Below are 16,602 nucleotides of genomic sequence, written 5' to 3'. Positions count from 1 at the left end.
ACGTATAAGTTGAAATATTGGAGGAGACTCTAACACGAAACCTGTTCAAGTTTCGTTATTTGTGGTTTAGTCATTAGTGACAGGTGGATGCTAAAACCGGTCATGTATGTAAAATTTGGATATAAATTATGTGGTTTGTAAGTAAATCCTATTGTATTACAGGTGCGGGCTAAGGGATGATAAAAGCATGCGCGCCGCTGCCCGCTAGTGGGGGCGAGACCCGAGAAGCGCCAGTATCAAGGGTGCTATGACGAAAGCGTCATCACAGTTGACTAAGAGATCGATAACAAATTAGTTTCGAAAATCGCAAATCTTGTTTTTCCGGTTACCCGGAGCCGCGCGCCCGGATCCGAGTGAAGTGCAAGCTCAACGAACTTAAAGTCAATGTTAGCTTAGTTAATAGCGTTTAGTTAAACGATGGGACAATTAGTGCCCTCGAACAGTTTTTTGCGGTCATGAACGCGCCTTGTTTTTCGGGAACTAATTCGCCGATTTTCGGTTATGACTTGAAGCGAGTGTGTAGTGTGTGGTATTTTCAGTGATCGAAAAGCTGACTTCCGCGATGTTGTCGATTTCCCAAGCAAACAGGATGCTCTTTTTTTGGGAGGTGTTTGTGTTGCTTGTTTTCGCTGCGGATTACGCGAGAGGAGGAAAAGATGGTAAGTCGATCGGTGGCGGAATTCTCGAGAAATAATAAGAGGAGATTTCGAGTTTGCGGGGTTTTATCGCGATACTTTCAACGTGAATTATTAATTTGGAGAATAAATGGGATAGCGCACTTCCTTAAATTCGCCTCAAACTTAGGAATTTTTCGCATGAAATATTCACGGACAAAGTACGAGCGCTAATGCACGAGATTTTAATTGGAGAAGGAAGTACCGACAAACAGGTGTAGGTGTGCAAACTTTTAAAAGAAAAGAAAAAAGAATACTTTTAACGAGTTTTACCTAATTTTGCGTAAACGTATATTCGAGAAAAATACCTCCACCTACCTATTTTTCTCTCCGAATTTTATGATCAACTTTTACACTTTTGGTAATTACGCAAAAGTGTATTTTATAAACAATTTTCCTCACTCAAAAACCTTATAAAGGAACCGCACACAAAATACAAAAATTCCAGCAATCAAAAATTGGTAATTTATATTTTCTGAATCGCCAGTTCGTGTCGGCCATTGAATTTATTCTTAGTGGGTAAGGCGAATAAATTAGCTGCGCTTACAGTTTTCTTCAGAATCGATAAATTGATATTTATTCCAATTAAATATTTTACTATCGACTAGTTGAATTTACAGTTATAGTTTCTTTCATTTTTGTGTTACGAATTAACTGCAAACTCTTTAAAACAGAATCCTTAAGATGTCTTAAAAGTATAAAACTATTGTCATGACTGTCAAAAGTAAGAGACAGCTTTCATGCAAAACTGCAGGACCAGAAGACGTATTTCTCTCTTCAAGCTAATAGTTAGAATGATAACTGTTCATTTATCCCAGTTCTAAAGCAAAGAACTAAACAATTTGTCATTGCTCATAGTTGTGAGAGAAGATCTATTCAAGCTAATTTATCTAAATCAAAGTTCCAATAAAGTGAACTACAGAGACACAATAGTTTGTTTCTTCGTCATCAATAGCTGAAATTCCTTGCACAAACTTTATCCAACAATCACCGATTTAAACAGAAAGCGTGAAATCGCCCACCGACCCAAGAAAATAGATAATCTCCTTGAATTCGTCGTTAATGACTGCAAAATTTTAAATTGCCAATATGCTTTTTATTACGACCTAATGAAGTCTAAAACGGACTTGAACTTTAAAAACCGTTTCCGCAATAATTGTAAATTTAAAGTATAGACAGGGTAGAGCAAATCAAGCGTGGAAAACGACTTCGTATTTCCTAACCTCCTAATTATAAGCGAGAATGAAAAAGTTTGCGTTCCCCAACTTTTTGTTTTGAGGTTTCTCCCGAATAATTAACGTTCCACGAACGAGAAAACTCTCCCAATTTTTCGTTTAAACTTTCATTGCTTGGAATGAAGATATCCCTAATCGTGAGTGCTGACTACGGCCGTCTATACGTCGATTCGTTGATTTGGGTCTGCGTCGTTAGTGTCAATTAATGATAACAGCTGTCATTGTTAAAAGATATCCGATTATATTCGGACGTGATCGCAGCTCTTTTCTGAGATTCTTAAGGGAAATTCATTTTTCAAGTGGTCGACTTTTTTCATTTAACCCTAAAAATTTTTCGGATACTTTTGAAAAGCTTTTACGCCTGGAAGAAAAAAATGTAACTTTGTTACAGGAATTTAATTATCTTTTTTGCTTCGGTATTGTGTTTCATTCCTTAAAGTCTATCTAGTTATGAAACCGAGAGCTGAAAAATAATCGGATTTTTCGGGGCTCTTCCAAATTTCGGAATTTAAATTATACTTAGGAAAAAATTCTCGACCTTTTGCTTAATCAGTTATTCTCTTTACTATTCCCGTTGCGTTTTTGTAACTGCTCGTTTTATTTTATCATCATGTTTCTTGACTCGACATCTCCAGTTTTATATTTAAAAATTTCTTTATCGGCATAAAAATTCTCCGCACCTTTGCCTCCCTAATGAAAACCGTGAGCCGAACCTCCATAAAATAATACTTGGTCGATTTACATTAATAAGGTTATAAATGCCCCCCGTTACGAGCGCTCCATTGAATAATGTCAACCTCCCAACTCGCAGCACTTAGAAAATGCTATTTTCAGTCGCTACGTGAATCTATAAATTTATAATTTTCAATAAACGAGAAACAATTCTCCAAGTTTCGCAACGACCACTAAATTCTCTGGAATGTTGTTCCTTTCGCCACCTCAAGTCAAAAAGCTCTCTCAACACTTAAAATTTTACGGTGTCTTGAGTTACCGATCTAATTAATTAAAAGTCTTAGTTTGTATTCCACGGGAGGGTTTTAATTAGTGTTTTTGTGCTTCTCAACATTGTCCGGGCTGTAATGCAGGTGGTTTTAATGTGCGCGTGATATGCAAGTAGGCAATGATGTCGTTATTGCTGTTATCTGCATACACACTGTCATAAAGGTCCATTGTCCTTGATGTTGTTGCAGGATACTATGTTGCATGAAACAGATAATAATTACTTGTACATCAAAACTCCAGCTATTATAGAAACATCGTGGTCAATTTAATGTTATTAGCTTTGTTTATAAGTTATGCTCGTATTACATACAAATGGATTGATATAGCTACGTTGTTCAATTTTAGTAAGTACGTCCGCTTATATTAAATGTTACAATTTTTAAATTTTTGTTAATAACTTGTGATACTTCAAACAAATCAAAAATCAAAAGTTGAAATTCACTTTTTTTGTGCTACGATGACACAACCGGAAACAGGCGGCGGCTTTGTTGTGTATTTCTTTTGATAAAAAATTGTAAAAACGTTGCGCAAAAAATACGAATGACCGATAATAATAAGCTTTAGCATTTGGGATGTTGTTTCTGTTCTGGTTTGGTAAAGCATTTCTTTGGAAGTTTGAACATTTAAACAATTGAAGAGAATATAATATGACAATGACGTCAAAGAACACTATGCACTACAATACTAGAATTAGTAGTGCATACATATAAATATAATGCATTCACGATCTTTTTAGACCAGAGTAGGCCATGTTTTTTTTTCTTTTTGTTGGCTACAATGACTGACAGAGGTAGTTTTTTTACTGTCACATCTGACATGAGTCTTTCATGCACGCAAGTTTGCCACTTTTCTGATACCGGAAAAATCGTGTGTTTCCTTTTAATCGTGGAAGTAACAGTTTAAAGGCATTATCTACAAAATATTGCAATAAAATGCCTAAAGTGATTTCGTTTTCGAACAAAATTTGCCTTTAAAAAGATCGGCCTGATTTAAGACTGGAACAAATGATCTGAGGTGTTACAAATATTCCTTGTAATGTAGAAAGTCCCGTAGACGTTTGTTTTCAAAATATTTTTAGGTGCGGCGTGCAACCGTTTCCAAAGTTCTGGACACCAAAGATGAAAACTTTTGGCTGATAAGCGGCAACAATTAGAATTTTATGCCGAGAGAACAACCCTTTACAAAATTATTAAGTCTATGAGTTACAAACACAGAGAAGTGAACGATCACAAGACTTTATGTAAACAAAAACAATTCAAATTCTAAATTGCTGCACTTTTTGGTTAACGAAATTCGCCAAAGTTTGCTTTTAGTGTGAGATTCCATAACATAAAACCCTGGGTCAAATGCTAATTCGATCAAATAAACTTTTTTAAGGTTTTATGACTAGAATCAAGACCTGGCAGAAGTGCTTCTTGAAAATTGTAAACTTTTTGCCAGGGGAATGTACCAGCAGTAATGTCTTCCATTATGATTAATATTGCCTTTGTTGAAAAATAATTTCAAAATTTTAGATAAAAATTCAATAAAATTATCAAGTTCTGAATGTTCGATACAAATTGGCAACAGAGGAAAGGTTTCAGACACAATTCATAACCAAAAAAAGGTGACAACTCCAATCGACAGAACTAATGTCAATCATTTTCAGGAAACTTTAGCTCACAAAGGTTGACTACCAACCATGTTACTAGATTTCCATGGCTTGCCGCGGTCTAAAAAGATCGTGAATGCATTATAAATTGTTTATTTTTTCGATGATTCTACATCATCCGGAACATAGTATTACTACTTTTTCAGATGTCTTAAAATTTTCAAACCCATGATAATTTTCAGACTTTTGCGCTCTTACACTGCTACCAATTTTAAATTTTCTAAATCTTTGCAATTTGTTTTTTTTAATTGTCTCAATTTTCCAGTACTTGTCACTTTTACTTGTTCGAACGTCGAACGTTGAATACAATTTTTTCATGTTTCGAGTTCTTCGAATTTTTTACTTTTTCTCAATTCCTTCTATTCTTTCGCTTTATTAAGATTATTATTTATTTTAACCAGACTCGACTTAAATCGTTCTTTGCATTGCTTGTATAAATCTAAAACAAGAAATAAAAACATTTAAAACAGATTTTAGATTTTTCATTTGCTAGCATTTTTGGTTGTTGATTTTACAAATTTGTAAACGGTTTAATTTTTTTGAGCACTTTTTTGGTTTAAGGATACTTTTTTAATTTTTCTAACAATTTTATGAATACTTGCACAGAACCCCGGCAACATTTTAAATTGTCTTTAATTTTAAAGATAAAAATTTAAACATTTGCTTACGTTTACAGTTGACCAAGCTCTAGGATTTGCCAAAAAAAGTTTTTATTACGTAGTTTTGCCTCGTGATGTCCAAAAAACGGTAATTTTCATTAATTTATATTATTTTTGATGTAAGTAACTGTTTTTCTGTTTTTTTTTTGTTTAAATTTAAAACAAACTGTGTATAAGTATCAAGTTAGTTTTGAACAAATTGTTAATTAACACCGAAAATGCAACAAAGACACCAGTTAAGATTTTTGTTGCAATTTGAAGCGAATTAAAGAATAAATGACATTTTGACACAACTCGTTGGGTGTAAACGTAGTTTTCAACTGTGACGGCATAAATTTGAAACACAATTTAGATAAAATAAAATTTAAAAATTGAGTTAGTTATGTTGACTTTGTCAAAACTATAAGCGTTTAAAAAAATTACTTTTAACTTGTTTATTTACAGACCATTTTGAGGGTGGTTACAAGTAATGTATAATTCTTGATAATTTTTTGAGTTTTTACATAAAAATGGTGGATGCGCCGGGAGAATATAATTTTTAACTTATGTTCTAATTCTTAAATCATAAGTTCAATCAAATAAAAGTTTTGTATTTTTGTCATTAGTTAAACTAAATTTCTGTTTTTAAATGTACGTAGATTGTAATAATCTTTCATCATGCCACTTGCCCTACGCCTAGCCATTTTCATGAATAAATTATACGAGCGTAAATATTGAAAGAATTTTGGACCATTCTGACCACCCTAAATCACTCTGATAAATATTCATGATAATTACCACAAAGTTCTCTTAACTGTAATAAGCATCAATAATAAATACAGCCGCAAGCAGAACCTCAATGAATTTACAATATTAAACAGAATTCGTTTCAAATTAATACAAATTGAACGAGTAGGCCCATTTTTACCCAAAGAAAATTAGATCACGGTTATAAAATTGCCTTTAAAACACTGGCAACTTCTGAAAGCGTTACAATGAAATATTTATGTCGGTTAAAATTTTATCGTCTTTATAAACCACTTTTACGTCGCGATTTTCAATTAGATATTCCTGAAGAGATCGTAAACATGTTATATGGAATTTGGGTATTGGTACCCAGTAAATTTGTCCACACCTGCACATCGTATTATGTTTTACGATTAACATGAATATAGCGTGATTGGTAGATGTTAAGCACCTCGTAAAGCGCACAGGTAGTTTAATTTAAATAAACAGATCATTTCTGACGAGGTATCAATAACCTGCCTTTTTATGTGACAAAATCACGACTTTTTGTTGAAAATCGTCAGAGCGCAGAACTTTTGGAAGCCTTTAAGACCGAAGAACTTAATTATTTAATATTCTTAACTCCCATGACGATAAAATGTGCATTTGCTAATTCCGCTGTTACGAAAACCGTAAAACTACACTACTCTTTGTTTAACTAGAACAGTTTAAAGTATCTACGAAAGTCGGGTCTGTTATTACTAAGTTAAGAAGTGTTGCAGCTCGTGGAGTTGTCAAATTGAAATATTTGTTCCAAGGTTCGAGCTAATTACGTCTTGAATAAAGTTCTTAAGGAAGTTTAAATTCTGCATAGAGAAACTCCGTTTCAAACCAGCTTTTATGTCGACGTTGTCACTTGAGTTCTAATTATCCGCGACTGTATTATTTTTAGTGGTAAAACAAGAATCAGCATTCCAGTCTTGATATGCGTTTGGAAAACTGTTATTCATCTTGCTTTTACATTTAACATTAATCTTAAATCGCTTTACAAAATTTTCCGTATTTGCACGCCAATTTCAGCAATACATAAAACTCGGTTTTTCCATTTGGCAATTTATCATATTTATGCAATGTAAACCGTATGTCTAACTCGCTGTAATCTTTTCAATAAATTACGCCAATTAATAAAGCACAGGTGTTCGTACTATTCAGTTTCCAATTCTCACTAATGGAACGAAAGCACTCATTCGCGCTACAAAAACATAATACCGTCTCGAAAGACAATAAAACTGTTGATTTAATACCCAGATAATTGTGCTTCACAAAGTTTCATGTCTCGTACGAAGTCCCTATCATAAAACCTCTCATCGTCAACTTTACCTAATTGAAATCAATTAATTCTCACTCGAAACGTTTCTTGGAAAAATGACGGGCCATTATCTCAGTGCTCTAGTTTTATATCGCCGAATTTGGTTGCTACTTTGTATTTAAAGTGGAATCTTTGTATCTACTAAAATTAAAAAGAAGAATAAAATCTTATTTTTAACTAGCAGTATGGCATTACTCATATATTTTAGTGAACACATCGATCCAATATACTGTCACGTTGGCCGAAAAAAAATCAAAAGTCTCGCTTGTAACAATAACAATTTTATTGTGCACTATGAACACTCTCGTACTTCACAATTACAACACTTTTCAGGATTTCCAAATACTAGACTATCTACAATCCTATCACTACTCCCCTATATACAGATATTCCCCTACCACTAGCCTAATGCTGGAGCGCTGCGAGAATATTCGGGAGTTCCGCGTATGAATAAGAATTATTCCACGAATCGCTCGCTCTAGAGCAGAGCGGAACGTTCCAGCGCTGGCGCTCGAAGCTTCCAGAATCTTCTCGTAACACTGCCCCCCTCTTAGTTCTGATCGTCCCGATCAGACCAAACACCTGATTCTCCGTGATATTTACAAAGTCTATTTAGATGAACCACTTTCATCTTTGAACGGGCGCTGCGTTGGATCCGATACACCACGTCGTTGATCCGCTTGATCACCTTATACGGTCCCTCCCATGTAGGTGTCAACTTCGGAGATAGGCCCTTCTTTCGTCGAGGGTTGAATAACCACACCAAGTCTCCTTCGTTGAATCCTTCATGATTAGCCGTCACATTATATCGGGACCGCATTCTGTCACTAGCCATTTTGATCCTCTGCCTCACAAGGTGGTGTGTATCCAGTAGGGTTTCCCTCAGGTTGTCGACGAATTCCGGTACTTCCCTTCGCTCCGCCCCAGGCGAACCAAGCAGAAGATCACAAGGGAGACGTAGCTCTCTTCCAAACACAATCTTCGCTGGTGTTTCTCCCGTGGTTTCATGAATGGCAGCTCTGTAGGCCATCATAAACAAGGGCAGTCGACGATCCCAATCCCTCTGGTGCTCTTCCACTACCTTGGACAGATGTTCCTCCATCGTCTGATTGAATCTCTCGACCATGCCGTCGGATTGCGGGTGCAAGGGTGTGGTTCGAGTCTTCCTAATTCCCAGCAGCTTACACATCTCTTGAAAAACGCCAGACTCAAAATTCCTTCCTTGATCGGAATGCATTTCGAGTGGAACTCCAAACCTGCTGAAGAAATTATCCACTAGGACTCGAGCTACTGTAGTGGCTTCTTGGTTGGGAAGGGCATACGCTTCCGGCCATTTACTGAAATAATCCTGCACAACCAAGATGTACTTGTTGCCGTCATCAGTTTTTGGAAATGGCCCGGCCACATCTAGAGCGATTCTCTCGAACGGGGCTCCCACGTTGTATTGTTTCATGCCTCCTTTAGTTCGCGTTCGAGGTCCCTTGCTCGCCCCACAAACTGAACATCTCCTACACCATCGTTCGACATCTTCCCGGCAGCCAACCCAGTAATACCGCTGCCTAATCTTACTTAAGGTTTTGTTCACTCCGAAGTGAGCGCCTGATGTTCCGTCATGGACCTCCTTGAGTACTTGGGGAACTCTATTCTTGGGCACTAGTAACTGGGAGGTTACTTTCTTCCCGTCTGCGCTTTCCCAAGCCCTTTTCAGTACCCCATTTTCTACTCGCAGTGAGTCCCACTGCGCCCACATCGCCTTCAACCCTGGACTCTTTTCCGAGACATCTTCCCAACGCGGCCTTCCATTATCCGCTTCCTTCCACTCCAGCAGTGGCCCAATTTCCTGGTCCGCCTGTTGATCCTTCCGAAGATTCTCCGTAGTCCAGTCATCATCACAACCGATAACCATCCTGTTTATCGGCAATGGCCCTTCAATCTTCGCGCACTGCTTGCAATCCTTGCAAGGTCTTCTAGAGAGAGCGTCAGCGTTATTGTGTTGCTTTCCTGGTCGATGTTTGATTTTGAAGTGGTATTGCTGCAGCCGCTCAATCCACCTAGCCACTTGTCCTTCGGCGTCTTTCATCTGTAGTAACCACGTGAGGGCAGCATGATCAGTCCTTATCAAGAACTCGTGGCCAAACAAGTATTTGTGGAAATGCTCTACAGATTTTACAACGGCCAGCAATTCCTTTCTTGTAGCGCAGTAATTTCTCTCTTGCTTGCTCAACACTTTGCTGTAATACTCGATCACTCTCTCTTCTCCATCCTGCACCTGCGATAACACCGCTCCAATGCCGATGTTACTGGCATCTGTGTCCAAGACGAACTTTCCATGAGTCCTGGGGTAGCTCAAAATCGGGCTAGTGCACAAAGCTAACTTCAGCCGCTTGAAACTGCTTTCGCAGTCTGATGTCCAGTTGAATGATGCCTTTGCTTCCGTTAGTTTGTGCAGAGGTGCAGCAATGTTGGCGAAACCTTCTACAAACCGCCGATAGTACGTGCAAAGTCCAATAAAACTTCTCACATCGTGCTTGTCCTTGGGCCTGGGCCATTCCTTAATCGCCTGAATCTTATCTTCGCAGGTCTTGATTCCTTCAGATGACACCGTATGCCCCAGAAACTCCACTTTCTTCCGAAATAGATGGCACTTTTTCGGATTAAGTTTCAAATTGGCACCCCTAAACCGGTCTACCACTTCTTGAAGGTTCTTCAGGTGTTCATCGAAGTTTTTACCCAATGACCATAACGTCGTCTAAATAAACCAGACAAGTTTTCCACGTCAATCCCCGCAACACACATTCCATTAGTCTTTCGAATGTAGCGGGTGCATTGCAAAGCCCAAAAGGCATAACCGTAAAGTGGTACAAGCCACTTCCCGTGGAAAACGCTGTCTTCTCCTTGTCTTCGGGATGAAGTCCCACTTGCCAATATCCACTCTTCAGGTCTAAGGTTGAGAACCACGTCGACCCCGACAGAGTTGTGAGAGTGTCGTCAATCCGGGGTAATGGAAAACTGTCTTTCTTGGTAACATCGTTGAGTTTTCGGTAATCCACACAGAATCTTGTACTACCGTCTTTCTTGGTTACAAGCACAACCGGCGAAGACCAAGGACTGTTGGATTCTTCAATAATCCCTTCTTCTTGCATGGATTTTACCAACTGTTCGGCCTGCTCTTGCTTCGCCCACGGTAACCTTCTCGGTGCCTGTCTGATGGGTTGATGGTCGCCCGTATTGATTCTGTGTTGAACGATGTTCGTTCTTCCTAATGGTTCATTCTCAACGGCGAACACGTCCTTATTCTTCTTGATGAAAGCCTGCGCTTTAAGAGCCTCTTCTTCAGAAAGGTCACTCGTGTCTACCTCCAGCTTTAACTTTTTCACGGTCTTCACGTTTTTCTTTGATGGCTGTGCGTCACTTATTCTGGAGATCGGAACACACACAGCAACTAGTTCGCCCTTCTTGATCGTGACTGGAGTAGGGTTGATATTCGCCACCCGCACAGGTATTTCTTTCGTCACTTTTACTAGTGTCTTTCCAACAAGAATTGGTTTTGTCATGTCTCTAGTTGGTTCAATCATTCCAACGCAGCTCCCAAAGTTACTTCCTAAACGCACACTTATCACTTTCTCGCTGTTCCCATCCACACAAGTATTTTCACAGGCGAACGCTTTCACTCCATCTTCTTTTACTTCTGGGGTCGATAACACAAAGCTTTCGGTTCCAATCTTGAGGATCTTCTCGTTGTGATTAAAGGAAATCCCATGTCGTCCAATAACATCCATTCCCAGGATCATCTCATCCTCAATTCCTGCCACCAGCACCCGATGCCGAAACTTCATACCTCCCAACTGGACCGTGACCTCTGCCTCGGCACTTACTGTGGCGACATCTCCCGTGACTGTTTTTAAAATAGCACTCGTTGTTTCCAGAGATGTCCTGTTGTCCAACATGTCCTTTCTCACAAGGGAAACCATGGCTCCGGTGTCGACCGTCATCTTCACTTTTCTCCCATTCACACTTCCTTCAATTATCAAACTCTCAAAATTCCTCTTCAAACGCATAACGGAAATAACTTTGGGGCTTGTGCTCTCCCCAGCCAGTGTGTGCCCCTTGACACTGCTGGGCTTTAGTTTTCCGACTGCTGAGGACGTGACTGGGGACCGTTCTGGTCGTTCCTAAGAACAACCCTACAGTCACGTTTAAAATGGCCTGGTTTTCCGCAACGATAGCAGGTCTGGCTAGTTCGCTGCTTCAGTGCCATCCGTAGCTCCCTGTTTTCCTTGAGGATGTCGTTTAGCTCGGCTTTCGTGACGAAAGCGGTAGGTGTTGCCTCTTCTTCGTCAATACCCACACCTCGAATTCGTCGGTAATCGGGGACGTTCACAGAGCTCTTGAAAACGGCTTCCACCTCTAGAGCGCGCACCAGAGCTTCTTTTGCGGAGTGATAGCTGCCCAGTCGGACCGTTCTTTGTATTTCTGGATCTCGAATCCCTTGCAGGAACGTATCCACAGCTAGTTGTTCCACAAAATTCGCCGGAGCCGAAGGGTAGGCGAGCAAAACAAGGCGCTTGACGCTTGCCTCAAATTCCTGCAGAGACTCTCCAGTTCTCTGCCGCCGCGTCTTGAGCTCTGAGACGTATACTTGCTGCAGGTGTTGGTTTCCAAATCTGGCCTCTAACGCTGCCATCAGCTGGTCGTACCGCTCTTTGTCTCGACCTGGAATTGTCTCTAGCAAGTCCAGAGCCGCCCCTCTCAAGGAAACTATCAGAAATGAGGATTTTTCTTCTTCCGACCATCCATTTTGTTTGGCCGCCACTTCGAATTGCAGCTTGTAATTATCCAGTGAAGTCGACCCATCGTAAGTCGGGGGTTTCATTTCTTTCGTTGTGGTCAGGCCGGTCCTATTTGGAACTTGACGCCTTAAGCGCAGTAACTCGTCTTCCACCTGCTGTTTGAATCGCTCCAAATCTTTCACTTCCTCTTTGACGCCTTGTAGTTCTCCCTCAACGCCTCCTAACCGCTCTGTTACCTCTTTTTGAATTTCGTCGACTTTAACCATAATAGTTACGTTCATGTTTTGTTCCATATCTTTAAGCTGGTTCAAGATTTCTGCATTCTCTCTTTGTCTTCTTTCTTCCTCTTCTAGTTTTTCTCTTTGTCTTCTTTCTTCCTCTTCTAGTTTCTCTCTTTGTCTTCTTTCTTCCTCTTCTAGTTTCTCTCTTTGTCTTCTTTCTTCCTCTTCTAGTTTCTCTCTTTGTCTTCTTTCTTCCTCTTCTAGTTTCTCTTTTTGTCTTCCTTCTTCTTCTTTTTGTCTTCTTTCTTCTGTTTCATGTTTTTCATTTTGTCTTCGTTCTTCTTCTTCCAGTTTTTCTCTTTGTCTTTTTTCTTCTAAATTCGTAATCAATTTTTGTTGTGTGTCCATTTTCGCCATCATCGAAGCCATCAATTCTTGCAGCGCCTCCATTTCTGCGGCTTGCTGTCTGGTTTGAACAGGCATAAAAATTGTCCACAATCAAGTAACAATGTCACAGTCCGGTAATGTCACGAATTTTCCGATCGAAAATTCCAGAATTTTCTCGATCACAATGCTGGACGGGATCCCACTTTCTGACACCAGTTGTCACGTTGGCCGAAAAAAAATCAAAAGTCTCGCTTGTAACAATAACAATTTTATTGTGCACTATGAACACTCTCGTACTTCACAATTACAACACTTTTCAGGATTTCCAAATACTAGACTATCTACAATCCTATCACTACTCCCCTATATACAGATATTCCCCTACCACTAGCCTAATGCTGGAGCGCTGCGAGAATATTCGGGAGTTCCGCGTATGAATAAGAATTATTCCACGAATCGCTCGCTCTAGAGCAGAGCGGAACGTTCCAGCGCTGGCGCTCGAAGCTTCCAGAATCTTCTCGTAACAATACTTAAAATATGCGCTTCCCAAGTCGCCTTTCCGTTTTTCGTGCGACTCTATCTGTGTAATAATATAAGTTAGTAAAAAAGCCTACTTCCTTGATCAACATATTGAAAGATCGAGTTTTAAAGTTCGCGAGGTTGAAAGGTTAAGAAGTCCTTCCGTCGTATTCAATATGCGAGCTACCAGGAAAGAATACAAAAGTTTTCAATTCTGGATCAGAAATAGCTTAGCTATCTGATATGCGTGCTCAAGCAATCATGCTTCCTGCATGCTCTCCTGCTTGGCATCTGACAGAAACGAACAAAAGACGAAGACTACGAAGACTACGCAGCTACTAGGAATCTCATTCGTATTCGTTTCCTTCGTTTTCTAATGCCAATAAATTAAAAGTTTCCAGAGTGTATCGGCGTCGTGAAACGATGAAGGAAATATTTAGCGGTGTTGTATTATGCAACTATTTAGAACATTTAGCTTAGACATCAGGTCAATGCGACGCATTTTTTCCGGGCTATGCGCAGGATGATTACCCTGACATAGTTTCCGTATTAATAATTTGTGAAGAGCTTGAGTCAACATGTCACTTGTGTTCAAGAAGTGATGCTTGACCCTTGTCTGTCAACATGCACTGTTAGACGGAAATCTGTTTCAGCGTACAGTTTGCATGTGTTTAATTTGTTTATTGAATAATCATAAATTTGTGAGGGCAAATATTTGATGGCAGAAACGTTTAGAAAGGATTGTGTAACGAATACATGCCTGCATGGCCTAGCTTTGTTCCATATATTGCGAGATTCGAAAATAGCAATTTTGCCGATAGACCATCAAACACTGAATAAAATGAATGAATGAATCTAACCCATCTGACAATAAAATTAATTTTTTTTATCACTTATATGGTGAAAAAATTGTCTTAAACAACAAAAAAAACTTCAGTAATTTAATACATAAATTCTTTGGTGTAGGTATAATCGTTGTTGTGGGATTTCTCTTCTTTTAAATACCCCTAAATGACCAGTGTAATCTGCCTTTTTTGCCGTACTGCTGCAGTTTTTCTGCACTAATAGCCCAAAAGTAGGGTTTACGTTTCTATAAGTGTAATGGAAAAGTGTGCTTTACAATTCAAGAGGCCAAAAGCGTATTTATGTCTTACAACTAAATTAAACAGATTTTTGTTTTCATTTGAAAGTTCTCCTACTCTTTCGAGCACTTGAAACATTTCACCTCTTAGATAACCACGTACGATTGATTTTTCAAATTTTTCGTTTGTCGTAATTTTCAAGTTATCAATGTAGTTCTCAAACGGTCTCTAAGTTCTTTAAATTTTTAAAACATCTCAATGTTAAAAAAAACTATTGTAATCAGTATTCTAATCTAAATTCGGCAGTCTAACAAAGTTGAGAGCTACTTCTTCTGGTATAATAGACACTCTCTGGAAGTTCACGTTAATATTATAAGTTTTCACTAAACTCTATTGGTAAAATTTCCTGTACCTATCCAACTTACGTTTGTGTTTTAACTTTTAAAGAAAAATCTGCAAACTGAACTTGTAAAGTACTTCAGATAATTAGATTTTTTGTTTTTTGCAAATACAAAAGTTTGTAATTTATTCTGTCTGTATCCAGAAAGTCCTAGAAAATGTCGCTTCCTGGATTAATCTGTTTGATATGCTCAAAACCAGTTTATAGCAAAACTAGATACGGGCATCTGCTTATTAAAATGCAAATATCTGCCTTAAAACAATAGTTATATAAATAAACTGTTTGAATATAAAATTAAATTTTATCAATCTTAATTTAAAATTTGCGAACAGCTTAAGGGCGCTCAGACCCGTGTTTAAAGTCAACATTATTTTCCACATTTTAGCTTTAAATGAGCTTTAATATAAAGTCTGATGCGCAAATTTTTTATTATAAAGGCACAAAGCTCAATAAAATTGGCAACAAAATATTTAATATCCAAACGCGGCCAAATCGTATTTGTTTGTGCAAGATTTAATTTTAGACGAGTTTAATTAAACGATTCAATCTTCTGAAAATCAGCGTTGGCCGTATTTCCACATAAATTAAATTTGTCCCAACCCTTCAGTAATTTAGTCCATAATGCTAGGTCGACTTTGGACTCCTCAACTGTTACACTTTAACCCAAAGAAAGACGAAGATAACCTAAAATTGCGTATTAATTATTGTAAAAAGCACTGAAGTGAAATCGTTACAATATTAGCCAATTTTTTATTTTTTTTATTGCCCTCTTCGGCTTTTTAAGTTGTCGGTATAATGCTCCAGGCCAGCAAAAACCGTTAAGTATGAGTCCATCAGGAGCCACTCACTTTCGAAAATGGAGCTATCAATCCGGTTTACACGTACAGTAGGAAGTGCCAAAGTAGCCATTCTACCGCTACTTGTTATCTTACAATCTCTTGATACATTTTATTGGCGTGTCAATCACTTGATGCGGTCAGTTTCCGGAGACTCGATGTCGCCGGACACGAAGACACTGTAAATCAGGGTGTCCCCAATGATTTATCTGCTGACGATAAAACGTACTCCAGAATGACAGCACAGGAGTGTAATTTTAATTACGTTGCAGTAATTCGGTCGATGTCATAAATGAATTCTGTTTTTAATCTTTACTTCTGTCCATCATCTGTGCTTTTAGGCGGAGCAGTCTTAGAAAACTATTCACTCAACAGAGATATACATTATACATATACAACATCCAGAGGTTCAAGTGGATCAGAGTGGAATTACATTCAGTCACAATTCAACATTCAATCCTACTTCTTTTTTTATGACAAACCGCCTAGAATATCAACTGTTTTAAATTTCTTGACTTTATGGCAGTGTCTTACATTCCGGAAAAAAATTGGACACTCCGAGGGTAGAAACATACGTCCCCATGAACATAAATTGGAGAGAAAGTATATCTATGGGTAGTAATAATAAGGGTAAAAGAAGCCTGTCATCTCCATGAAACAAAGGAGAAATATTCAAAGAAGGTCGGAAAACCATCTCAAGTCGATACTTCTTTCGCCTCCCGAGAGCGACTGAAAAAATCCTTTCCTAAAGAACAATGAACAGGTTGACCTAGTGACCTCTTGTCTAATGACCAGTTTTTCCAAGAGCTTAAAAAACGCTTACTGTTTAAACTGGTCACTGTGCATATGGAGGGTTTGCACATAAAAAAAATCAAACTTCCTTTTATAACGCCTTGTCGCCTTGAAGGATTTTCTTCCTGTACAGTTTCCACGCGTTTACGTAAACACAATGAGATCGAAACGAACGCGAGAAAATGATTGGAATTGAATTCGGATTAAGATTGGCCAGTGTTATTTGGATGAAAAGTTGCAATTCCGTTCCGACCTGACCCGAATTTCTTGCTAGTGTGTC

At 38.5% G+C, this 16,602-nt stretch overlaps 1 protein-coding gene across 1 annotated transcript in view; it reads left to right on the top strand.

Moving 5' to 3' along the window:
• Positions 1-238: 238 nt before the first annotated feature.
• LOC148181146 (neural cell adhesion molecule 2-like) overlaps positions 239-16,602 on the top strand; it is a 203,929-nt gene continuing 187,565 nt past the window's right edge. Inside the window, exon 1 of the mRNA XM_088041736.1 lies at positions 239-659. Coding sequence (XP_087897862.1) covers positions 563-659 — 97 coding nt within the window. The 5' untranslated portion in view covers positions 239-562. The remainder of the gene's footprint in view (positions 660-16,602) is intronic.

Source organism: Gnatocerus cornutus, chromosome 1 (assembly GCF_029298725.1).
Source record: "Gnatocerus cornutus isolate USDA-ARS CGAHR chromosome 1, icGnaCorn1.1, whole genome shotgun sequence".
NCBI lineage: Eukaryota > Metazoa > Arthropoda > Insecta > Coleoptera > Tenebrionidae > Gnatocerus > Gnatocerus cornutus.
This window is presented reverse-complemented; position numbering and strand designations above follow the sequence as displayed.